This window comes from Cavia porcellus, unplaced genomic scaffold (genome assembly GCF_034190915.1).
Source record: "Cavia porcellus strain 051 isolate PalLab524CR breed Dunkin Hartley unplaced genomic scaffold, mCavPor4.1 scaffold_22, whole genome shotgun sequence".
Lineage (NCBI taxonomy): Eukaryota > Metazoa > Chordata > Mammalia > Rodentia > Caviidae > Cavia > Cavia porcellus.
In genome coordinates, this window is record NW_026947505.1 from 53,135,352 (window position 1) to 53,157,791 (window position 22,440).

General features: G+C 35.6%; 1 protein-coding gene across 4 annotated transcripts in view; it reads right to left on the reverse strand.

Moving 5' to 3' along the window:
• Positions 1 to 384: 384 nt before the first annotated feature.
• Rars2 (arginyl-tRNA synthetase 2, mitochondrial) overlaps positions 385 to 22,440 on the reverse strand; it is a 70,601-nt gene continuing 48,545 nt past the window's right edge. For 3 of the 4 annotated variants that reach the window (XM_013150011.3, XM_063233193.1, XM_063233194.1), the window contains 12 exons: positions 14,235 to 14,393; positions 13,210 to 13,316; positions 9,425 to 9,520; positions 6,861 to 6,921; positions 5,474 to 5,550; positions 4,772 to 4,896; positions 4,139 to 4,206; positions 3,947 to 4,056; positions 3,432 to 3,527; positions 2,573 to 2,647; positions 917 to 980; positions 385 to 525 (listed from right to left, as the gene is read on the reverse strand). In XM_013150011.3, coding sequence (XP_013005465.1) covers positions 439 to 525; positions 917 to 980; positions 2,573 to 2,647; positions 3,432 to 3,527; positions 3,947 to 4,056; positions 4,139 to 4,206; positions 4,772 to 4,896; positions 5,474 to 5,550; positions 6,861 to 6,921; positions 9,425 to 9,520; positions 13,210 to 13,316; positions 14,235 to 14,393 — 1,125 coding nt within the window. In that variant the 3' untranslated portion in view covers positions 385 to 438. Of the gene's footprint in view, positions 526 to 916; positions 981 to 2,572; positions 2,648 to 3,431; positions 3,697 to 3,946; positions 4,057 to 4,138; positions 4,207 to 4,771; positions 4,897 to 5,473; positions 5,551 to 6,860; positions 6,922 to 9,424; positions 9,521 to 13,209; positions 13,317 to 14,234; positions 14,394 to 22,440 lie in introns of those variants that run through there. The other variant, XM_013150012.3, reaches the window with a different exon arrangement.

A 22,440-nucleotide genomic window follows, 5' to 3' on the forward strand; every position in this document is an offset into this window, starting at 1 on the left:
AGTTTCTGAAAATGACACTGTAAGAAACCTCAAACCAGTTTAAATTCTCATCCTTTATCTGCACTGTACTGTAGTTTTTGAATTTAAAGAGACTTAGTTTAAAAATATGTAATTCAGTACCTACTGGCCATAAAACTCACATGACTTATAAGCAAAAAGATTAAGGGTGTGGTGGTGTGCACCTGTATTTTCAGCTGTTCAGGAGGCTGAAGCAAAAGGATTTCTTGTGCCTAGAAGTTTGAGGTTTGGCCTGGGTAACACTGGTAACACTGTGAGACGGTCTCAACAAAACAAAAACAACATTCATAAGTTAAGTCACTCACACTTAGTAAAATATACTGGCACAAAATAATAGTTTACATTGTAATCTGAATAGCAAAGCACTTATTAAAAATATCGAATTTATTTAGCTTGTAACAAGCCCTTTTTAATGATAAATTACATCCTACATACAGGTGTTATTCCAAGAAGTCTCATTCCATTGGCTAGGACGTAACGGACAGCTTTGAAAAGATGAAGTCTAGCCTACAAAATAAAGAACAAGTAAATGTTCAGTAACATGCTATTTTATGTAAATATGGATGGTTTTAGAATTTTAACTTTCTTCTAAAGTAGGAATTATACCTCAAATTGTCCTAGAGTTTACTATTGGCCAGGAAAGATATTCATCCCTTCTTATAATAAGACCAGTATAGGAGTTGTGAAGTGAGAAAGGAACAATTTATCATTATAATACCTGATGCACAAAGATGGGTTTTGTAATACAGTATTTTTGGAAATACATAAACATGTATGATTACAGCCCAGTTCTAATTAGATTTACGAGAATCAGAAAGTGTTGAACAAAAGAATGCTATTTAAGAAAAATTTATGAGACCGATTCAGATACTCTGTAAAGACATTCAACATAACTTACCGCAGCCACTTCAGGAGGACTATCTTTTATTTGAAGTGTTTTATGTGCCATAGCTGCAAGATGACTGAAATGGGAAGGGAGGAATCATGATGGGGAACAACAGTAATTTCCTACTGTAATATATGAATAACCCCACCTCTTTAACTTATTTTTGGTATTGGGAATTGAACTCAGGACCTCATGGTTGGCAGGCAGGCACTGTGTGGCTGAGCTATATCCCCAGCCCTGGCTCCACAACTTTAGAATAAAGCTTAGAAACACTGAAGGAGGTATAAAACTGTAAAGTTGAGACTGGAATTGTCTGCCTTTTCTGTAATAGATAAAACACACGAAACTTAGATTTTGGTCCTGTTGGATAGTCAAGTGGCAGATTCTTAAGGTTATATCACTGTTAGCTTTACAAATATAGGGCATTCCTTTCTAACAATTAGTTTGTCCTTTTTTGGATAGCACTTAAAGGTGTAACATGAGCCAGGCATGGTGGCACATCCCTGCATTTGGGGAGGGTTAGGCAGGAGAATTCCTGAGTTCAAGGGTAGCCTGGGCTACAAAGTGAGTTCAAGGCCAGCCAGAACTACTAGTGAGGCCCTGTCTCAAAAGGTCTAACTAAATAAAAGTACAACATGGTATAGGGAGGAGGTAGGATATGGACTAGTTATCAATTCACCCTGCATACACACTGAGCACTTTTCTTTACAGTACCTTCTTTGTTTAGGTATGGCAGCAAGTACAACAATGAGAGAAGACATTCATTTAATGATTAAGTGACAAGACTTTCTGGTCTTGTCACTTCTACAAGTCTAAGTAGAACTTAATCACTTAAATCTGAGAGAAAAGGTAAGCAGTATAAAACAAGCCAGGCATGGTGACACATGCCTGTAGTCCCAGCACTCTGGGGGCTGAGGCAGGGGAACTGCTAAGTTTGAGGCCAGTCTGTGCAACTTAGTGGCTTAGCAAGGCTCCATCTCAAAATAAAAATAAGTGGGGATGCAGCTCCGTGTGAAGGTCCTGGGTTCAGTTCTCAGCATAAAAAAAAAAAAAAATGAAGTCTCAGTTTGAGTTTAGTAAGCTTTATGGGAAGATAAAGCTATTTCTAGACGAGCAGACTCAACTAGCTAAAACTAAAATTTCCATCCAAGTGTCAGTGATTCACTTCCCCATTCACTCTACACTTTGCTGACTGATTCTTCTGTTTCTGCTAAGAACTGTTACGAACTCCAGTGCCCTAAAAAGTAGTCTAAATGGCAGAAAGACTATCTATGTGTGCTTTCTCCCCCCTCCCAGGACTGTGCCTCCTCCTTCCTAGCTGCTTGCTTCGTCTAGCAATAGCTGCTTTCCTCTGAGCAACTGTCTCTGGTCCTGCAAAGCCAGCTGCTGGGCTGATGATGTCTCTTATGTTCCTCTATCACAGCACATATGCACTGTGGCTGACTTCCGTGTCACTGTTGGTTTCTACTCACGTGATTGTGGTGATTATCTTACATCACTGAATTAATAAATAAATACGAATTACTAGTTGGCAAAGACAAAATAAGAATTCTTATAAAGCACATTAATTCTGGGGACAAGGGACTTGTTTATGGGAAAACTTTGAATTAAAAAAAGGTTTCTCATTGGATCAAATTAATACCTGAAAATAGGAAGATTATAAAATACCTTAGAGTTAGCAGGTAACTAACAATGTGCCTGGGTTGAAGGTCTTGAGATGATCTATAAAGCACCTCATCAAACCTAAAAGAAAGATGACAAGCAGCTGTCTGGGACATGTTCACATGTTATAAGCTGTTATGATATTAAAAAGTTGGATACTGACATTATGAAAAGCAGAAGCCATCTGAAAGCAAATATATACTTTTCTTTCTTACAAATTCCTTGATGGCAAGAACTTTATAAATCATGTTGACATTCCATAAGTCCAGAGCAAAGACTTAAATCATGGCTTTTAAAATAAATATACAAAGTCTGCAACCATGTTGAGAAACAATCTATGAATCAGCAAAGCACCTTCAAGGTTAAGAAAATCAGACTGGTTTATTTTCCCTTGCAAACCAGTCATCTGTGAGTAAAGTTTTTGGATGCCTAGAACTGCTAACTATACCATGTGGCAATCAGAGAAAAATGCCTTGTTTATAACCACATGGCCCTTTTAGATAGTTATTTCTGACAAGGCTGGCTTCAACAACACTTGTGTGAACAAAAGCATATGAGCACATCACACAGAAAGATGTAAAATATTTAATATCATGAGTCAAAATCAGGAGGCAAGTAAGGTACTCTCTCAGAAGCTGCTCAAAGCAGAGATTTTCCTTCACATCACAGAAAGTGAGAAGATGCTGTTTTCCAAAACCAAAAGTTACGCCATTATCAAGCTTTATCTTCCCAAACAATGGACTAGAGTATGCTGCATATCTGCATAATTCAATGGTGGCAGTATTTTTAAAACTCAAAGACTGACTGAGTATTGGTTTAAGACAGGTACTTCCGTTTGCCACCAAACACCAATTACTTTCCATACCTGAGAAGATGCTGGAGAACTGAAACAGACTGCGGCTCTTGTAAACAAGCAGTGTTAAAGTCATTCAGATAACCACATCCAAAAGTCTCTTCCAAACTGAAGCAAAAGTTTAAAGTTAAAAACCCAAGTCATCCAGAGGTGCACAGCTGCAGGTGATGAACATTAATCTCATAATGCACAGTCTTGGTCTTCTTAATATAGATTTACACTTTGATGTCAAGTGTTGTACCCGAGTCTTCAATTTTCCCTAAATTTGTTTCCTTATCTATAAAATGTAGGTAACAGGGTTGGCAGGGTTATTTTGAGAACTACATAAGGTAATATATATAAAAGCATTTCTTACATAGGCTGAATACATATTTTAAAACCACAACAACAGAAAGTCTGTGCTTTTATAGTTTTGAATAGATGTTGAAGAACCCAGGGAACACAGCCGGTCATTGGTCTTAGAAGCAAACCAGCTACATCCCAGGCTACAGAAGAGCAGCAGCACGTTTCCCTGCATCTGATCTCACCTGTGGAGGCGGGCATGTGTGTACTGCAGGAAGACTCCTGTGTCCCCACGACTCTGGAAAACACGATCCCAGCTGAAATGATAGTCAGACAAGAGCAAACCTCTGAAGTCCTAAAATGAGAGTAAATCATTAGCCCCGGGATTTATTCTGCTACCAGACAAAATATTTTCATAGGAAGGAGACTTAACAGACCTGAATAATAAGTGCTGCAAGCCCGACCCTCTCTGCAGTCTCCTGTGGGTTGGGAAGTTCTTTAGTTGCTAAAACAGATAAAGGAAGCATCTTTTAAACTGCATGACACTACCTAATCATGGATCAAATCTGAGACAAAAATCTGCCAAAAATATATGCTGACAAAAACAAGTTCACAGTTGGCACTTTATTTTCCTAATTTATGTTAATTTATGTGATAAAATACGTTTATCCTGCTTACATTAAAGGAAAGAAATAAAAACAATTCTTTTACAAGTATTCCTTGTAAGACATTAGACATAGCTGACATCTACTTTTTCAAGGATGAAGGTGAACTTGAAACTTACATTCATTTTACAACACAGGATTCTCACATGACAACACAGATTATAAAAGGACTATGCCAAAGGTGTTTATGAAAAGATCACAAAGGTTATACGAATTCCAATTATTAAAATGAACAACTGGGTGGTACATTTAAAAACTCTGGCATCTTAAATTAGTGAAACTTGCTTCTGACACAGTTAGTGACAGTTCAGTAGAGGGACAGTTTAAATAAATCGCATTGCCTGAAAGTTCAGCAAAATATAAAAGTGTAAAGCATGATTTTTAACAACAGAAATGTGGATTTACTCTTAATGGAAGCCATGTTCTGTAGCATCTTTAGTCGAATCTCATTTAAGACATCTTCCAGAAAAGTGACATCTCCTCTTCGGGTCTTCATTCCTTGTACTACGCCAAAGGGCACATGCTGGCACCTGCAAAGAAGAGCATTTTGTCAATCTAAAGCTAAAAAAGAGCTAGCAATCTGAATTTATCATAATACCCTTTAAGAGTAGCTAGAACTATAACCCTCATAGCATTTTTAAAAATGAATAAAATGAAATGAGATGTAAGATCTGTCGTGTGCCACAAAACATACTGAGCACAGCTTCATTTTTCTAATAAGCACTAGCATGTGATTAAACTACTGAGTTCCTTGATGAATAAAAGGAATGAGCATTAGGAATTTTGGTAGACAGCACAGATGTCTAGTAACAAACCCATTTATCAGGATATAGATTAATGAAAAGAAAACTATTTTTTCCTTACTCACATCTTGAAACAAAGAATTGTAGTCTGAACGAAAATCTCCCTTGGGCTTGGGATTTAGCTCAGCAGTATAAGCACCTGCCTAGCAAGCATGCAGTCATGAGTTTGATTCCCGGGATAAAAGAAAAAAGAAAAAAAAAAAAAAAAAAAAAAGAAAGTCTCCCTAATTACATTTTGGAGCTTGGCTGACCTAATTCAGTGTTGGTGACCCTAAACAGGCAATTAAGAACCAAGAGACACTACCTTTCTGCCCAGTCATATCCCATGATCTTCAGCATTTGAAACAGTTGTTGAAAATGCTTTTGTTGCCCTTTATCTGTCTTGGGAAAAAAAGTGTATTTAAAATAAAATTTAAAAACAGTGGTAAGTTAATATATAACAATAGGTTGGACCTCAATCAAATAAACAGAGCTTTCATAGACTAACATGATTGTCAATTAATATTCTTTAAATAAACACAAAAGACACCAATAGAAAAATGTTTACATGAAATGCTCTACAAGGAAGGAAAATAAAAGCTGCAGCATGTCACCAGCGAGGAAGTTCATAGCATATTTAATCTTCCAAATATATTATTTAATTTCTTCCTTTCTCCCTTATTATGGCATCTATCTCCAAGAAAACCAAAATCTAGCTTCAAAAAGATGTATGACAGCTATTTTCTTAGTAAAAGGGGAGGGTTCATATGAAAAAGGAAAGGGAAAAAGAGTCTAAAATCCTCTCAGCAGTACAAGGAGCAACACTGACACACCACCATGGACACACTTCCAGGTCACTTACTGCACGAGGTGAAAAGAACTTGTTAGGGTACATATTGTATGATTCCATCTGTGCAACCCTCTCAAAATGACAAAATTTGTGATGGAAAATAGGGGTAGGGCTTGGAGGAAAAGTAGGATTACTAAGTAATTGACTATGAGGCGGTCTTGTTTTGTGATAGAAAAATTCTACATTCTGAATGTGGTTAATGGTTACATGAACTTATACATAGGATAAAATTTCATAAAATAAATCCACAAGAAGTGCATGCTAAATCCAAGAAACTTGAACAAGATCTCTAGAAATGTCAATTATTTGATACTTGCAAAATACTATGGTTTTATCTTTGGGGATAGCTGAGTGAAGGTACATGGAAACACTAATATTTTGAGTCTTAAAATATCTAGAGTTGCGTGTGGTGGTGCACAACTGTAATCCCAGCACTTGAGAAGCTGAGGCAGGAGGATCACTGTGAGTTTGAGGCCAGCCTCAGATACATAGTACGTTCAAGGACTGTGTGAAATACAGAGCGAGATGCTGGCTCAAAAACAAAAACTAAAAAAGTTATTTTGAAATAAAAATTCTTTGCATACAGGTCACTTCAATTACAGTGACCTATACACAATAATTTCATATAATGATCACTTTCTTGGTATGGATAATGTTTTTTACTGTAAAGCAATGTAAACTTTTTCATTTTTTAATCTTTTAAAAACTTTTTATAGAGAGGTTACCACCTGTATATACTTAAATACTGGATTCTCTCCTACGTCTGACAAAAGCACTTTTAAAAGTTTTTCATTATGGTATCCAATTTTTATCTGGGCAGTCTGCACAATCAAAATTTTTGTTCTTTATTGGGACTACTTACCACATAAATCATTGTATCAAAATTATACCTGTCCATTCGATCTATAGCAGCTGCAAGGTCTCTAAAAACATAAATCAAGAATTGTTATACAAATCTGGATAACAATTAGTTTTATGTATTTAATAGTAATAAAAATTTTCTACTTAAGAACTCCTATGTTGGGTCTGGCATAAATGCCTGCCTGGCAACTACAAGGTTGTGAGTTTGATCCCCTGTACCAAAAAACAAAACAAAACAAAACCACAAAGAACTCCTATGTCATCCCATAGCTAGCGCTGTATGATTCATGTATAGTTTCCATACATACTCTTGATACAAAATAATAGTAACAAAGTTAGGTTTGGGAAGAGCAGTAAGAATTAGAGCTCTGGGAAAAGTAACTGAAAAGAAAAATTAAAAAAGCTCCAAGAAAAGAGCAGTGAAAACTTATAGTTCTAAGCATGGAATCTTGTAGGTAAATGTGTCATGATTAAAGTCCTTAGTCCTTTTCAGTAGGATTAAGTCCTACTGAAAATAATCGCTTGTCACTTTTCTGCAATACATTTTCTTTTTTTTAAAAAAATATTGTTTTCTACTTTTATTTTCATTATTTTATGCTTTTCATCCTTTTTTTTTTTTTTTTTTTTTGTCTTTTTCATTTTTATCGGTACTGGGGATTGAACTCACGACCGCCTGCTTCCAAGGCAGGTACTTCTGCCGCTGAACTAAATCCCCAGCCCCTACAATACATTTTCTTAACGTAAGTAAAATACAGGTGATGTAGCAAATAAGAGATATCTTCTGGCCAAAGAAGATATCTTAACACAGTCAAGATTACAAAATCTTGAGTCACTTACAAGCCACCCCTCAGGTGTATTTTAAAAGCTTTTTTTCTTTGTTAATGGAGGACAGGGTTTGAACACAGGCCTTTAGCATACTATACAGGTGCTCTACAACTGAGCTACATTCTTAGCCCTCTACGGCATTTTAGAAGTCTGAAGGTCCTGAGATAAAAGTTCTATTGACCTCTTTTATCTCTAATTAATTACATAAATGAAATATCATAAACTATTAAATTTTAAGATTTTTAAAATACTGAAGTTGAAAATTTATAATATATAATACTGGAAGAACTGAAAACAATTCTTGCATGTTTTGAAATGTTGGAGATTATCAAAGTGTCATCTGTACCCTATCCTGGCACAGCATGAAATGTACATTCTCAATGGAGGCAAAAACTAGTTTTGGGGAATGAGAGAATCTTGCTGTTTATGTATAAAGCATACATATGTATATAATACCCACAGATACATTGCACAACTCTGGCCCTGAAATTTCACAAGGATTAGCAATTCAGAAAATTATGGCTAAAAAGATTTCTGAGGTGGATAATAACAATAGTAGCAGTAACTTAAAGAATACTCATATAAACACACATCACAAAAATGGTGTTGCAAAAACACAGTCCCATTATAGTTTTTGGTTTGAACCAAGCAAAAAACAAAAAGAAACCTCTTGAACCAGTGAAAGAACAAAAGAGAAGATTTAAAAGATAATTCCAGTTTGAGTTTGCAGAAAATGAGCTGAAAGCTAGAAGCAATGCCAAGTCATTTATTTAGTCTAGGTCTCCCATTTCACAAAGCAGGGAACCATGGTCCAGAGTATGAAGTGATAGCTACGTATCAGAGCAAAAATCCAAGTCACCAGCCTCATACTCTTCTTTTCAGTATTCTGCATTTCTGTCTGAGGCAACAACTCTAACTCATATCCTCACACACACATGTATTCTATGAGGAACACACTGTGGCAAAGAGACAATTTATTTCCCCAAAGAAAAACAGAAAAAGTAAAGGTATTGCTATAAATACATTAAAAATGCAGACTTGATAGCTCTTGTGATAAAGATGACACAGATCAGGAGAGCTGCAGTCTTTCTGACATGGAGAATAGACATTAATCTTAACTACTGTTCACAGGTTGCTTTAATTTGTCTAATCATTAGCTGGCAGAACCAATATATAATTTTTGTATCTAGGCAAAAAATAAGCCTTTTATACATAGGTACTTATTTCCTAACCTCAACTGCATTGACTTCATAAAGGTAAAGGTCAAAAAGTAAAAGAGATGAATTTCTAAGGAGCAGTTAAAAGACTTTATTGGTTGTTTAAATCTGATTCAAATAAATGATAGTAGTAAGTAGTAAAATATAATTACTTTGTTATAAAAATGTTTTGTGTGGGGCTAAGGGTACAGAGCTTGTCTTACATGCATAAAGCCCTCAGTCTGAGTGCCAACACTGCAAAATATGTTTATTATAAAGGACCTTGGTTTTACACTTAACTATAGAAATTCTAGGATGTTAACAAATTGTAAATAGTTTTCAAGTCAGTTTCCTGATGATATTAAACCTTCCAGAAGATGTAACTTGCAGTTATCTGAAGAAACCTAGTAAGTAATTTAAAATATGAAAGAGATAGACTTACAGTATGTGACTAAAATTTGGTAACACTTTGGGCCATTTGTCCTGAACAAAGAAGATGAAATAATGTACACATTCCATGTTTACCTTCACGGAAACTACGAACCTTGTTACATAGAGAGATGTCCCATCACTTCGCATTACAGTACAAACTGAAGAGGGGTCACCATTCCCAGAAAGATCCACTACAGCAGTTCCTTGTCTAGGAATGTAAGAAAGCAACTCTAAAGCAACACAATAATTAGGACTTTTGAAAGTATAACATCTGTAATATTATCTTTGGCAAACTTGAAGTTATTTTTATTGCTAATGTTCCAATAAGCATTGTCAATTTTAAGTTATGACCAACCAGCAATATAAACAAAAACTATTAAGAATGACTGAGATGCTATAAAAAGTACATATTAGCCTCCCTTTTAAAATCTTAGCATTAGATAAGGTACTCAAAATCTTTAATATACTAATTGAAAAGATCATTAACTGCAGCTTGTCTATAAAATATCACGATTTTTTTTCTATTGCAAATTGTTACAGCATAGATAATGAGCTAATTTTTAGCATGCCACAAAGTACTGTGTGCTAATAATAGCATAGAATTTTATTAAAATCTTTAATGCTTAACCAAAAACTAGAACTTGCATATGACAAAAATTTCCTTGGTCATCACTGAGGACACTATTAACTACATTTTCCATGTCTTCCTTAAGAAGATGACAGGGGAAATTTTGGTTTGATACCATAAAAGGTGAAATTCCTAAACACCGGGTTTCTTTGTATATTACAGATAGGTTGGTGCTTATAATTGGTACCATTTTTCTGGTTGTTTAGCTGACAGAAAGTTAAAAACAAAATTAAAAAGGAATTTGATAAGAAAAATAAATATAAGAATCAAAATCTGAAAGGAAGAAGTTAAAATATATTTGTTTGCAGCCAGTAAGATACTACATATGGAAAAACCTAAAGATTCCACCAAAAAACAGAATAAACAAAACTACTATACAAAATCCAACAGAAATCAATAGCATGTCTATATACCAGTAAGAACTACCTGGGGCTAGGCGTTTAGCTCAGCGACATACGCGCCTGCCTTGCAAGCAGGCAGTCGTGAGTTTGATCCCTGGTACCGATAAAAAGGAAAAAGACCAAAAAAAAAAAAAAAAAAGAACTATCTAAAAATAAAATCAAGAAAACAACTCCATTTATAATAGCATCAAAAAATTTAAAATACTTAGGAATTTTAGCAAGGTAGTAAAAGATCTATATACCGAAAAATGACGAACATAAGAAGACATAAGTAGGCTGGAGTAAAAATACTCATACCACCCAAAGTGATCTACAAAATCAATACAATCCCTATCAAAAGATCAACATGTTTTGTAGCAATAGAAAAAAATAACTAAAATTCATGAGGAGAAATAATGAAGAAAGGACAACCTTGTCAATAAATATTATCTGGAAAACTAGGTATCCACATGCAGAATAACAACACTGGACACTTACATCACCCCTCTACAAAAATCTACTCAAAATGGATTAAAGATGTAAACTGAAGACCTGAAATTGTAAAAATATTAGAAGATAATATAGAAGAAGCAAATATTTCTTGGTAATGATACCGAAAGCAAAATAAAAAAAACAGACAAGTAAGATCACATCAAACTAAAAAGCTCCTGCACTGCATAGGGAGCAACTGACAAAATGAAGAGAAAAACCTATAGAGCAGGAGAAACTATATGCATAAGCTCATGAGGGGTTAACATCAAGATTATAAGAAATTCACAATCCCAATAATAACAAAAAACAAATACTCTGATATAAAAATGGGCAAAGGATTTACAGAGACATTTCTTAAAAGATATACAAAAGGCTGGGCAGGGGTTTAGCTCAGTGGCACAACTGTCTGCCTGGCAAGCCTGAGGTCAGGAATTTGACCTGTGTCATGGGTTTATGTTTGTGTCCCCCAGGCCTCATGAGTTTGCATTGTTCATTTGTGATGGTTCATTGTATAGTGCTTGGATTGATGGTGTCAGTGCTCCACCCACATAGGGGTGGAGCCAGGATGTGATGTAATGGCAGGAAGAAGGTGTGTCTTTCTCTCTTTGCTGGTTCAAGCTTGCTGTCGGCGGCCGCCATGAACTGCAGCCCAGCCATGCCTGCCTGTCTTGGAACCAACTGAGTATGGACTGAAACCTCCAAAAACTGTAAGAAATAAACCTTTCCTTTCCCAGCCTTGGGCTTTAGGTATTTTGTCTCAGCGATGAGTAAAAAGTAACTAAGACAACCTGGTACCAAAAAAAAAAAAAAAAAAAAAAAAGGTGCTCAGCATAAGTAATCATCAGGATCAAATTAAAGTCACAATGATAGCTCCTTTTCTGCTAAAATGGCTTTTATCAGGAAAACAAGGGACAAGTGTTGGCAAGAATGTGGAAGAAATAAATCCCTGTACACTACTGTTAGAAATGTAAACTGATACCACTGTTATATAAAACAGCATGGAAATTCCTCAAAATTATTTATTTGTCTGGAGATAGATTCTTGCTATGTAGTTCAGAATGGCCCAGAATCATCATGTAGCCCAAGCTAGCCTTCAACTCACAGCAATCATCCTGCCTCCTACTCAGGATTACAGGTATATACCACCATACCTGGCAAAAGTTTTTAAAGACAGAATTACAAAATGATCCAGTAACTCTACTTCTGGTTATATATCCAAAGGAAATGAAATCAGTATAAGACATCTGCATTGCCATGTTCACTGCAGCACTATCCATAACATCCAAGATATGGATTCAAGCCAGAGTGCTGTTGATGGACTCTTAAAAATGTGGTCTATATACAATCACTGAAGGCTATTCAGTGTTATAAAAGGAAGTCTTGTCATATGTCACAATATGGATGAACCCAGAGGACATTATGCTCAAACAGATAAGCCAGGCACAGGAAATCAAATACTGCATGATCTTCTATATGAAATCTGAAAGAATTAAAACCAGAAACTGTTGAATCTTTGAACAGAACTGTCTGTAGTCTCGCTGTTTGAATGTCCACTTTGTATGCTTTACTTTTATAATTTAAACAACTATTTCTAAGACGACAATATGTAATTTATCAACTAGTGATTTCTTACTGTTTTTTTGAAATTATGTATTATTTCCACCCTTTTTCTGTTTTTTTTTCCTCTTTAAATAACATTTAAAAAATAAAAAAGAAACAGAAACAAGAGAACAGTAGTTACCAGGGACAGGAAATGGGGATAACATCACCTATAGGGTACAGAGTTCAGTTATACAGGAAGAGTAAGTGCTGGGGAAATCTGTACATAATGGTGATTATAATTAATAATAATGTACTGTGCAAATGAAAATTGTTAGATGAGTAGATTTTAAATTTCTTAAACCAAAATGTATGAGTTTTAGATACTTAATGCTTTATCAAAGCTAAGTATGTTAATTAGCTTTACTTAAATGTGTGTGTGTGTATATATATATAATGATAATGCATACCATAAATATATACATTTTTGTCATTTGTCAGAAACTTAAAAAAAAAAAAAAGGAAAATAATTCTACAATAACACATGGTAACAGAATCCCAGCAGGGACACACTGATGCCTCTGATCTTACATTATTTTTCCTGTTCCTACTTGCTGATTTTCTCACTTTCTTCCAAAAGGCTATAGCATAAATATTTCCTGAAAAGGATGAAAGTGTTTGTTTTGTTTTTGTAAGGCAAGGCAGAGTCAGAAAGAATAGCTGTTTTTCAAGTTATGCCTTATCAGTTTTTGTGTGATTGACAGATAGGTCACTTATGTTTTCTGTGGTTTAGTTCCCTTATATAAGGAATCTTCAAAGAACATGTAACTTTACTAATGAATAGTAACGTTATCATACATTGTTTTTTGTAGTAGTCCTTTACTGTCCAGCAACTTTAAGACTTCTTGATATTTTTCCCGATAAAATGATTCTCCTGAATATTCATCAAAGTATATTCCTAGACGCTAAAAGAAACAAAATATTAGTTAAACCTCCAATAGTCTCACCCTAAGACAAAATTAAGAATGCTTTACCAACTGTCACACAGAGAAGAAAAATAAAAACTGGATCAAGTTACTCCTCTGGTCAAACCATCTAATGACTCATACCACCTTGGTTAGGTCGTCACAACGGTACAGTATTGTTCAGTATGGTAGTTGCAGGTACATGTGGCTAAACTAGAATTAAATAAAATTGAGAATTGGGTCCCTTGGGCATACTGTCACACTTCAAGTGCTCAATAGCCAACTGTGGCCAGTGGTTGCTATGACAGACAAAGACAAAGAATTATACTATCATGGCAGAAAGCTATACTAGGCAGCCCTGAAGAATGGCCTACGTCATGCTCCACGTTACAACCTCTTCAACTTCTTTCCTATCACTTGTCTTCTTATTCACACACTCCAGCTACATGGCTTCTTTATCAAAACACTCCTCATGCCACTCATGTAACAAAACTCATGTAACTGATCTTATGATCCAGTGCCATCTAACAGAGGGTACATATTTCTTTTTTGCTCTTTCACTTGTTTAATTTGCTTTCTCCATGCTCAAATGTAAGCCACGAGTCTAAATTTTTTTCTTTTATTCACTGATGCATACAGTATCTCCCTTAGCGAATGTGTATTAAATTAATGAATTTATACCATCATATACAGACCTATAGAAATGAAAGAAGAAAAAATGAGTAAAAAATTTAGGAATGATAGAAGAAATGAAAGAAAAGCCAGACTGACAAGAAGTATACCATCTGACACTGATTAGTCTCAATTGCAACTGAATCAGAAACTTATTCTTAAATACTAGCTTAAGCAGCAGCTTTAATACGCAGTATTATCAGGGAGAGCTGCACATCACAGGACAGCACAGAGGTCTATGTATACCTTATAAATTTGACTGTATTCTTGAACACTCAAGTCTCGAAATCTTTGCCACAGTGACAGTGCTTGCATGTCACCCAGTTCCAGTCGCTGGAAGAATTCATGTGCCAATTTTGCGATATTTTTATCATCTGCTGCTTCTTTATTAACTTGCACATAAACCTAAAAATACAATAATACATTAAATGAAGCAAGTTATCATTGTTATCCCTACTGCAAAGAAAAGAAAAGCACAATTTTAAGAATTCTCAGTTAAAAGATACTCAAGTAGCCCTATTACACAGGCTAACTTTTTTCTTTCCTTTTTGCAATACATCTTTGGTGAAGCTTACAGATTGCTCCTTGAAATGTTTCTAAATGTATAGAATACATAAAATTATAAAGGAAACACTTACATTGAAATACACTAAACAAACTTTTAAATAAACTGTAATACAGTACTGGAAGAAAATGTTCAATTTTTAATAGAGGTAAGAAAAATAAAAGTACTGTACAACTTTTTCTTCGCATCCGAGTCCACAGACCCCTGGCTTAGACTAAGCTGGCATTTCTTCTTTGTTGTCAAAATGCCAAATTATTATTGCTGAAATTTGTCTGAGAAAGGCTGAAGAAATTAGGGTGGTTTAATCTGACCAAAAAAAAAAAAAGGCCAATGGAAGCTTAGGCTTTTAAAACAATTAGCAGTTGTCTTAATAGAAGATAGTTAACCCGTTCTCTGCATCTGTTAAAGACCAGTGAACTAGATGATTATAATAAAAAATAAGCAAGACTTTTCAAACACTGTTTGGTAACATTCCAACTCGCATTTCTATAAATTCTGCGGAGCATCCACTTCTGCAATATTGTATCAATGTCTGTCCTGGCTGCTTTAGTTCTATACCTACCCAGTAACTATATAGGGATGATGCTTGGTAAGGATTCACTTGTAATGCCATTGCAAATTATTTTACTTTTCATAGACAGGTAATGTTAACTATTAGAATGGCATACTCAGATGAATAAATACTGCTAAATAAAAACATAGTGATACTGAAGTACAGATATTACAACTCAATTATATTGATGTTATATACAAGGACTACAAAGATTTTATAAGTTGCAATGCATTTTTGGTTAAAATGTGACTGACAAATTATTGAATTACTTCAAGGAAGCTTTTATAAAATAGAATGAAAGGAACAGACATTAGTAAATAATCTACAAAAACACATAAAAAAGCCTTCTAAACTCTTATAGTAATATAAAAATTTTGTGGCAACAGATACTTTTTGATTGCCAAAATTACAGCGGCCTATACCCACTAGATACTACCAGCAAAGGGACAGGGCATTAAGAATCTAACTCAAGGTAAAAATGTTTCACTTTTCATAGATAGGTAATGTTAATTATTAGAATGGCATACTAGGTGAATAAATACCGCTAAATAAAAATAAAAATTACCTAATTTTTCTCAATTATATTCTGTGGAAAAAGACTGTCCACTGCCTAACATCTAGAAATCTGGATTTTAGGAATGTTTCCACCAACTAATAGAAGTGGCTCACTGTACCTGAACTGTTTACGTGAACAACAGGTTTATGCTCAATGCTTCCTTTCCTTCTATGAGTTCAAAATTTGGCTAGGGAGAGAGTTCCTATATGTCCAGCACCCAGTAAAAATCGTGGACATGGAATATCGAAAGAGCTTCTGGTGGACTGCATTTCACATGTGCTGTCACAGTTTGTTCTTCAAAGAATCAAGTTCAATCTGTGATTCAGTTTAGGAAAGGACTTAAGGAAGCTTGAATCTGATTTCCTCTGGGCTTCATTCTGTGTGCCTCTTCCCTTTGCTGACAGTGTTTTGTATCTGTTCCTTGCTCTAAATCACAGCCTAGAGTAGGACTATATACTGAGGCCTGTTAGTATCCTGAATGAATCAGTGAATCTGCAGGTGGTCTTTGGAAGACCTGACAAGTATCAGAAAAAACTACTCTTATGTTGTCTTATTTGTTAAACCCAGAATAATGCATAAAATGTTAATTCAAAGACAGAAGATCTTGGTAAAGTGTGGGAAAACAGATAACGAACTGAAGACTTCCTGACTTAAATAACCTACTCATTGATACTACTTAACAATTCAGCTCATTGGACACACATTTATATTTTATATTCACAAACAGCTTGAGATTCTCATTCTCGTACAGACATATACACAAAGGTGTGAACATATAATTTATAAGCAAATATACACACACAAAATGTCCTTACTTTCAAAAGCAGAAAGGATTCCACTTTTTAAAAAAACTGTCACTAAACTCAAATAGTTGAACATTTAAAAAATTACTATGCATTCAAGCTACTGAGGTATTCTTAGAAAAACTTCGCCAAAATTTTTTTTTCTTAAAATTTAAAATTAAAGAAAAAACTTTCTAACATGTGAACAATTTGCAGTCATAAAAACAAACATTAAAAATCAAGTGACATCACCAAATAGAAAAGCTTTAATAAGTACGTAATGATCAGCCTATAAATTAACAAAATAAAACTTTAACTCACTGCCATTTTAGGAAAATTTTTCCATATATATATACATTCAATACTAAGTACTTCTGAAGTTATGAGGGTTTTTTTTTTTTTTGCTTTGTAATCAGTGTATTAAGGAGACATTCATACATTTCAACAATTGCTTAAATTCTGATACCCAGATTTAAGCACGTGACACATGACTTTTAAACATACAAGTAAAGCTATTAAGAATTTGCTATACCTTTATCATTAGAGGAATAAAGTAAGCCTATAACATACTTAAGGAACACCCTATATTACACATGCACATTATATTTCCACGTAGTCTCTTCACTCTAATTTCAAAGTTACCCAGCTCTAGTCACAATTCAAGGGCTTATCATGGTCCAAAGAGAAGGAGCATAGAATGTAATCAGGACTGGTCAAGATAGATAGACAGACAGAGATGGCACACAGAAGGGAAATCAATCCTAGAAATGCAGGCCGTTCAGCAGCAGCATTATTATGATAAACTCCTTTAAAAGGAATTATTTCTATCAGTGATATTGTAGGATAAATTATATTTTATGCCACCTTCAAGTATAGCTGAGGCAACAGAATGCAGAGGCACCACAATGAGTTGCAGTTAACATAACTAACTAGACCGGGGCCAGGGACACAGCTCAGCAGCGCAGCACAAAGCACGAGGCTGTGAGCTTAATCCCCAGTACCAAAAAAACCAAACAACAAACAAAACGCTAGACAAACCAACACTTCTACAAACTGTTTCCTTTTCTGATTTCCAGTTAAATACAGGGTTTTAATCCATAGCTTGTTTAACAATGAAGGGTCAGACACTAAGGTCAACACATACACCTAGCACTTCAGTCTAAGCTTGTCCATGTACACAATTAAAATCAATTATAAAGTATGGCCTAACAGGCACCAGAGTCAGGTACTTTTTACAGTCATTAAACTTCATCCTGCATACTGAACTCATTACATGTATAGGGCAAAGTCGGAGCTTCTGTATTTGCATTTCTTCTTCACTTAACTCTTAAAACATTACTGTAATTGAATATTGAAACAAACACAACAGCAAGTAGTGAGTGACTACAGTCCTTCACGCATTCACTATTGCACACTAAATGCGGCAGTGAGTGTTATTCATTGATCCCTTTAAGAGGCCACATCTGAATATCACCTCTAGGGTGAAGTTCATCATCTTCACAGGCTTTTCCAATATAATGGCATCATCTTTCTTGATTTGGATCGAAGTTCACCAGTTCTACTTGATCCATTTCAGCAGTCTCCTCTGCTTCTTTCCTCCTAAACAAGAATTTCTCCAGCAAAGACAGTTTATCAGGAAAGAGAAAACCATTTTCAGGAAAGTTTACCTTGAAGTCGATGTCTCCACATTTGACAGTTTTTCTGAATGAGAAGTGATGACTGTGGTTCAGTTGTCAAGAGTGGACATTGGCTTCTGGAAGCCACACAGTGCTCCAACTAGCTGTATATCCATACACATGGACAGGTCTATTCTTGTTGAGTAAAATATCAGTCCTGGTTCTTGGTCTCCTTCACTATAGAATGTTATTTTCTAATTTTTTTTTTTTTTTTTTTTTTTTTTTTTTTGTACTGGGGATCAAACTCACGACCTTGCACTTGCTAGGCAGGCGCTTATGCCGCTGAGCTAACTCTCCAGCCCAGGAATGTTATCTTATGGCCATCTTTCAGGCCTTTGTCATTAGGAACTTCTAGAATCTTTTCCTAATTATCTATCTTCCATTGCAGCCTTTTTTGGGGCGGGGGGGAGGGGGGTACTGGAAATCGAACTCGGGACCTTGCACTTGCCAGGCAGGTGCTTATGCTGCTAAGCTATATTCCCAGCCCTCCACTGCAGCTTTTACACCTATCTTTAGGACTGACTCATTCCCCAGTTCCCCCTGGTCCTAGCACTCCATTCATACAAGAATGAATTTACTGAACCTTTTAGTCCTATCTCATGGATTTTTATTTGCATTCCAGTACCTCAGCAGTTGTGACAGCTCTTCGTATCGCCTTTCTTACCATCTCAGCTTTCACATTTGTCACAAATCATATTCTTCTGCAGAGCGGTTTCCTTGTTGCACCATGATATAAACCTTCTAAGGTAACTGAGAACTGACATACCACATTCTTACCTCTCCTTTCGCCCTGCATCTCTCCTCCTCTCCAAACAACCTATAGAAGCTATCCATGGGCAAGCCAGAGGAGCCAAAACTGCCATGCTCCACCCTCCTTAATGACCTGTCCTCCTCGGTCATATAATTCTTTTTTCTTGGCATCAGAGAGAATTTCATAAACTTAAGAAATCTGTTTAAATTTTTCTCCTTTGCATTCTTATCAGGGTGAAACTACAAAGTTGGTTTCCTATGTGCCTTTTTCAGTTTTTCTTGGGTGACACTGGATTTAACTTCTAAAACATTGTATGATTTGTTTGACCATTTTCTAAAGACTGTGAGTGGGACGGCCTGGAGAGGGGATGTGGGAAGGTGCACGTAGTGGTACACAGTGCTCCTCCACTTCTCAGTGAGTCCTACAAAGTTCCTAACAGTTTTGATTTATGGCTATGGGCTACTGTGAACATTTTATCCTTGCAAAGTATGTATTTCAGAGATAATTCCTACTTCAGGCTAGATTTAGACACAAAGGAACAAATTAGAGTTGCAAAATAGTTTTTCAACACTAGGTTGATTCCAGTCATACTGAGGAGTATGTATGCTGTTAGCAGTTATTTTATTAAAAAATTGTGTTCAAAAGTTCTTTATCATTTAGGTCACATTTCTTTTTTTAGTTAATACTATTGTTAAGTTAGAACTTTTAAGCCTAGATTTGACAATAATGTGGCTTAGTATATACTGTTTTTGAGAATGGAAATACAATTTTTCTTTTAGCTCTCACATTGCAAACACTGGATGTAAATGTCTTAGCTTTCCTTAAGCAATATTAATACTCTATCTTCACTATTTCTGCATATTAGATTACCAACAAAGCATATGAAATTTTATTTTGAATTCAATTAATTCAGGTAATTATAGCCAGTTCTTGGACTGATCTGCCCAAATATAAAGAACTAAGCACAAAAAGACTAGTAGACAACAAAATTTGATACCAGAATACCATTAGCCACAGGAGCATAGTTTAAATTGCAAAAAAGAAAAAGCTTTCAAATATTGGTCCATAAATGTCCTAATTCCCCATGAATCACAGCCAACTATTTTGGGAAAAAATGGACAATAGGTACACAGAAACACTAGTAGGTACCAAAATGGAAACAAGAGAAATGACTTTGAGTGTTCAGTATTTTCATCAAGAAAAAAATGCTACAATGATCCCAATGCCATGTCTAACTTAGATGAGAAATTTGACAGTGCAACATAGTGATTATGGTGAAATTCAGAAGAAGATAAGCCACCAAATCCTACAGGCCTTTGGCCAAAGCCAAACTAAAAAAAAATATACCAGAAGGTCAAAACTGCCAAAGCTGTGTCCTTGGAATAGCACTGGGGGATGTAAGAAATGAAACTACTGTGTTCATTTCTACAGCCAATGAAATGAATGACTCAGAAAGGCATTTGCAATACCAGAGTGTTTGTGTGTGGGGGGAACGGGGAATAGCTAGCATGGGAATTTTGGGACTGGCCCTTAAGCTTTTGGTTAGTAAAATGAAAAAAGTAAAGTAAGAGTCCACTAAATGGTAATTAGTGGATCCTACAATAGTTTGTCCTTCCCTGCACTAAAAGTATGTTTCATACTTTACAATTTAGAAACAAAAAATGGAGCAACAAGAACTAAAAGATCACATTCATTCAGACACTTATCATTGGAACGACAAAAAGAAAATCTGGAAACATGGTCCTTTTTAATCAAAGAGCTCATAACTAAAGTCTGACAAGAAAGAAACTTGGTTTGACGATAGCTTTTAGAAGATTTTCACAAATAAGAAAGGGTAAAATGCAAATTGTTCTAAACATTTTATTTCCCATCAGCTAGTGTCAAAAATATCTGCCAATACACTAACCATCAAGCATAGAATTATTATCCTTGACTCTGATAACCTGAAGTGAAGATGGAGGTCCTTTGTATTACTGTTTGTGGAACTTGTTATGCCAAGAGACCAGGGTTGGCTATACATTGATAATGTCAATACAGAAAAACAGTGGTGAAGGGTAGGCATGGCTAGATTGGGAAGCACAAATAAATAGGCTCAATATCTATCTTTAAAGGGTTAACAGAAGCTTTGGTGTTTTACAAAAAGGGCAACAAAAGGAAGAGTGACGGTTTGTACAGCTAGCAACATAAGTGATCTTGGTAAAACCTTCGTCTGGTTCATCAGTATCTTGAGTAGCACCGCTCCCGTGAGATTCTGGGAAAACTGTAATTGCTCAGTAGGCAATTTGTTTCCCATCTTAAAGCAACTGTTCCTACTCTGGGTGGGGAGCCTTGGTTTCTACCATAGAATAAATAACTCATCATGAAATGGTCTATGAGGTTTTGCTTTTCTTGAAATCTGAAGTGATTACAGTAGGTTTAACACAATGACAGGAGACTTCTAGGCATCATTCCAGAGGCTCTAAAACTGGATATTACAAAACTGGCAATTGGCTATCACTACTAAACCCTGAAAACTACTTCAGTAATTATTGTCTTGCTGTTTCAGTGATAAAGGGTGATGAGTTAGGCTCAGTGAATTTAGGATGAGCAAAACTTGTAGTACAGACATTCTTAAACATTAATATACCTGCATGCAGAACTAAGCAAGGATCTGACCCAAAGTTTAAGTGATGAAGGAAGTAGGCATACAATGAAAACTGATACTAAGTTTTACCCTGCTTTTAGTTACTCATTTGGCATCTGCTGATCTGTCCTGTAGGTCACTGTTATATTACCATGTATGTCATCTCTGGAGCGACAGAGCATCTATATAAAACTTCAGTTATTTGTAAGTCTTTCAAATTTTCCTTTAGGAACAGAATAATACATTAAAATGTTCTTAAAAGTTTAAAAAAATCAAAATTCCTCATTTACACTAAGAGTTGATGAAAGTAATTCACAGTAACAACTGTCACTAAAACGAAAACTGGATCTGCAAAAGTTAGCAAAAAGATATAATAAAGTACCAATGAAAATGTTTCGGTGGAGGCACCAAAGTGAACCATGCAGTCTCTTTCCCTCATAGGAGAGAGAGCAGGTGAGCGCTGCAGTGGGGCTCTGTCTTCCATTCCCAACAGCAACATGTGTGTGTCTCATTTGCCTTTTGCCTGAAAGTTCTGCTCCCTATTAGGTACAGGATTCCTTGGCTTTCTAGTCATTCAGAGAATTACTCCCTGCCCTTGTTTCTTATGTGTACCCATCACTTAATAACCTCTACCACAGATATGAGTTGTCTACTATTTTTATCAATCTTGAAGGATGATAACTGGATTAACTGTGATGTGGTGGTACATACCTGTAATCCCTGCATTGGGAGGCTGAGGAAGGAGAATTGCTGCAAGTTTGAGGCCAGCCTGAACTACTCAGTGAGTTCGAGGCCAGCCTCAAATACAAAACAAGACCCTGTCTCAAAAAATCTAAAAAGACAGACAAATCTAACAAACAGACAAATACCCCAACAAACTAAAAAGCACAAAAACTGACACTGTCTCAAAGCAGATACTTATATTATTTGTGCCTGTAGTATCTAT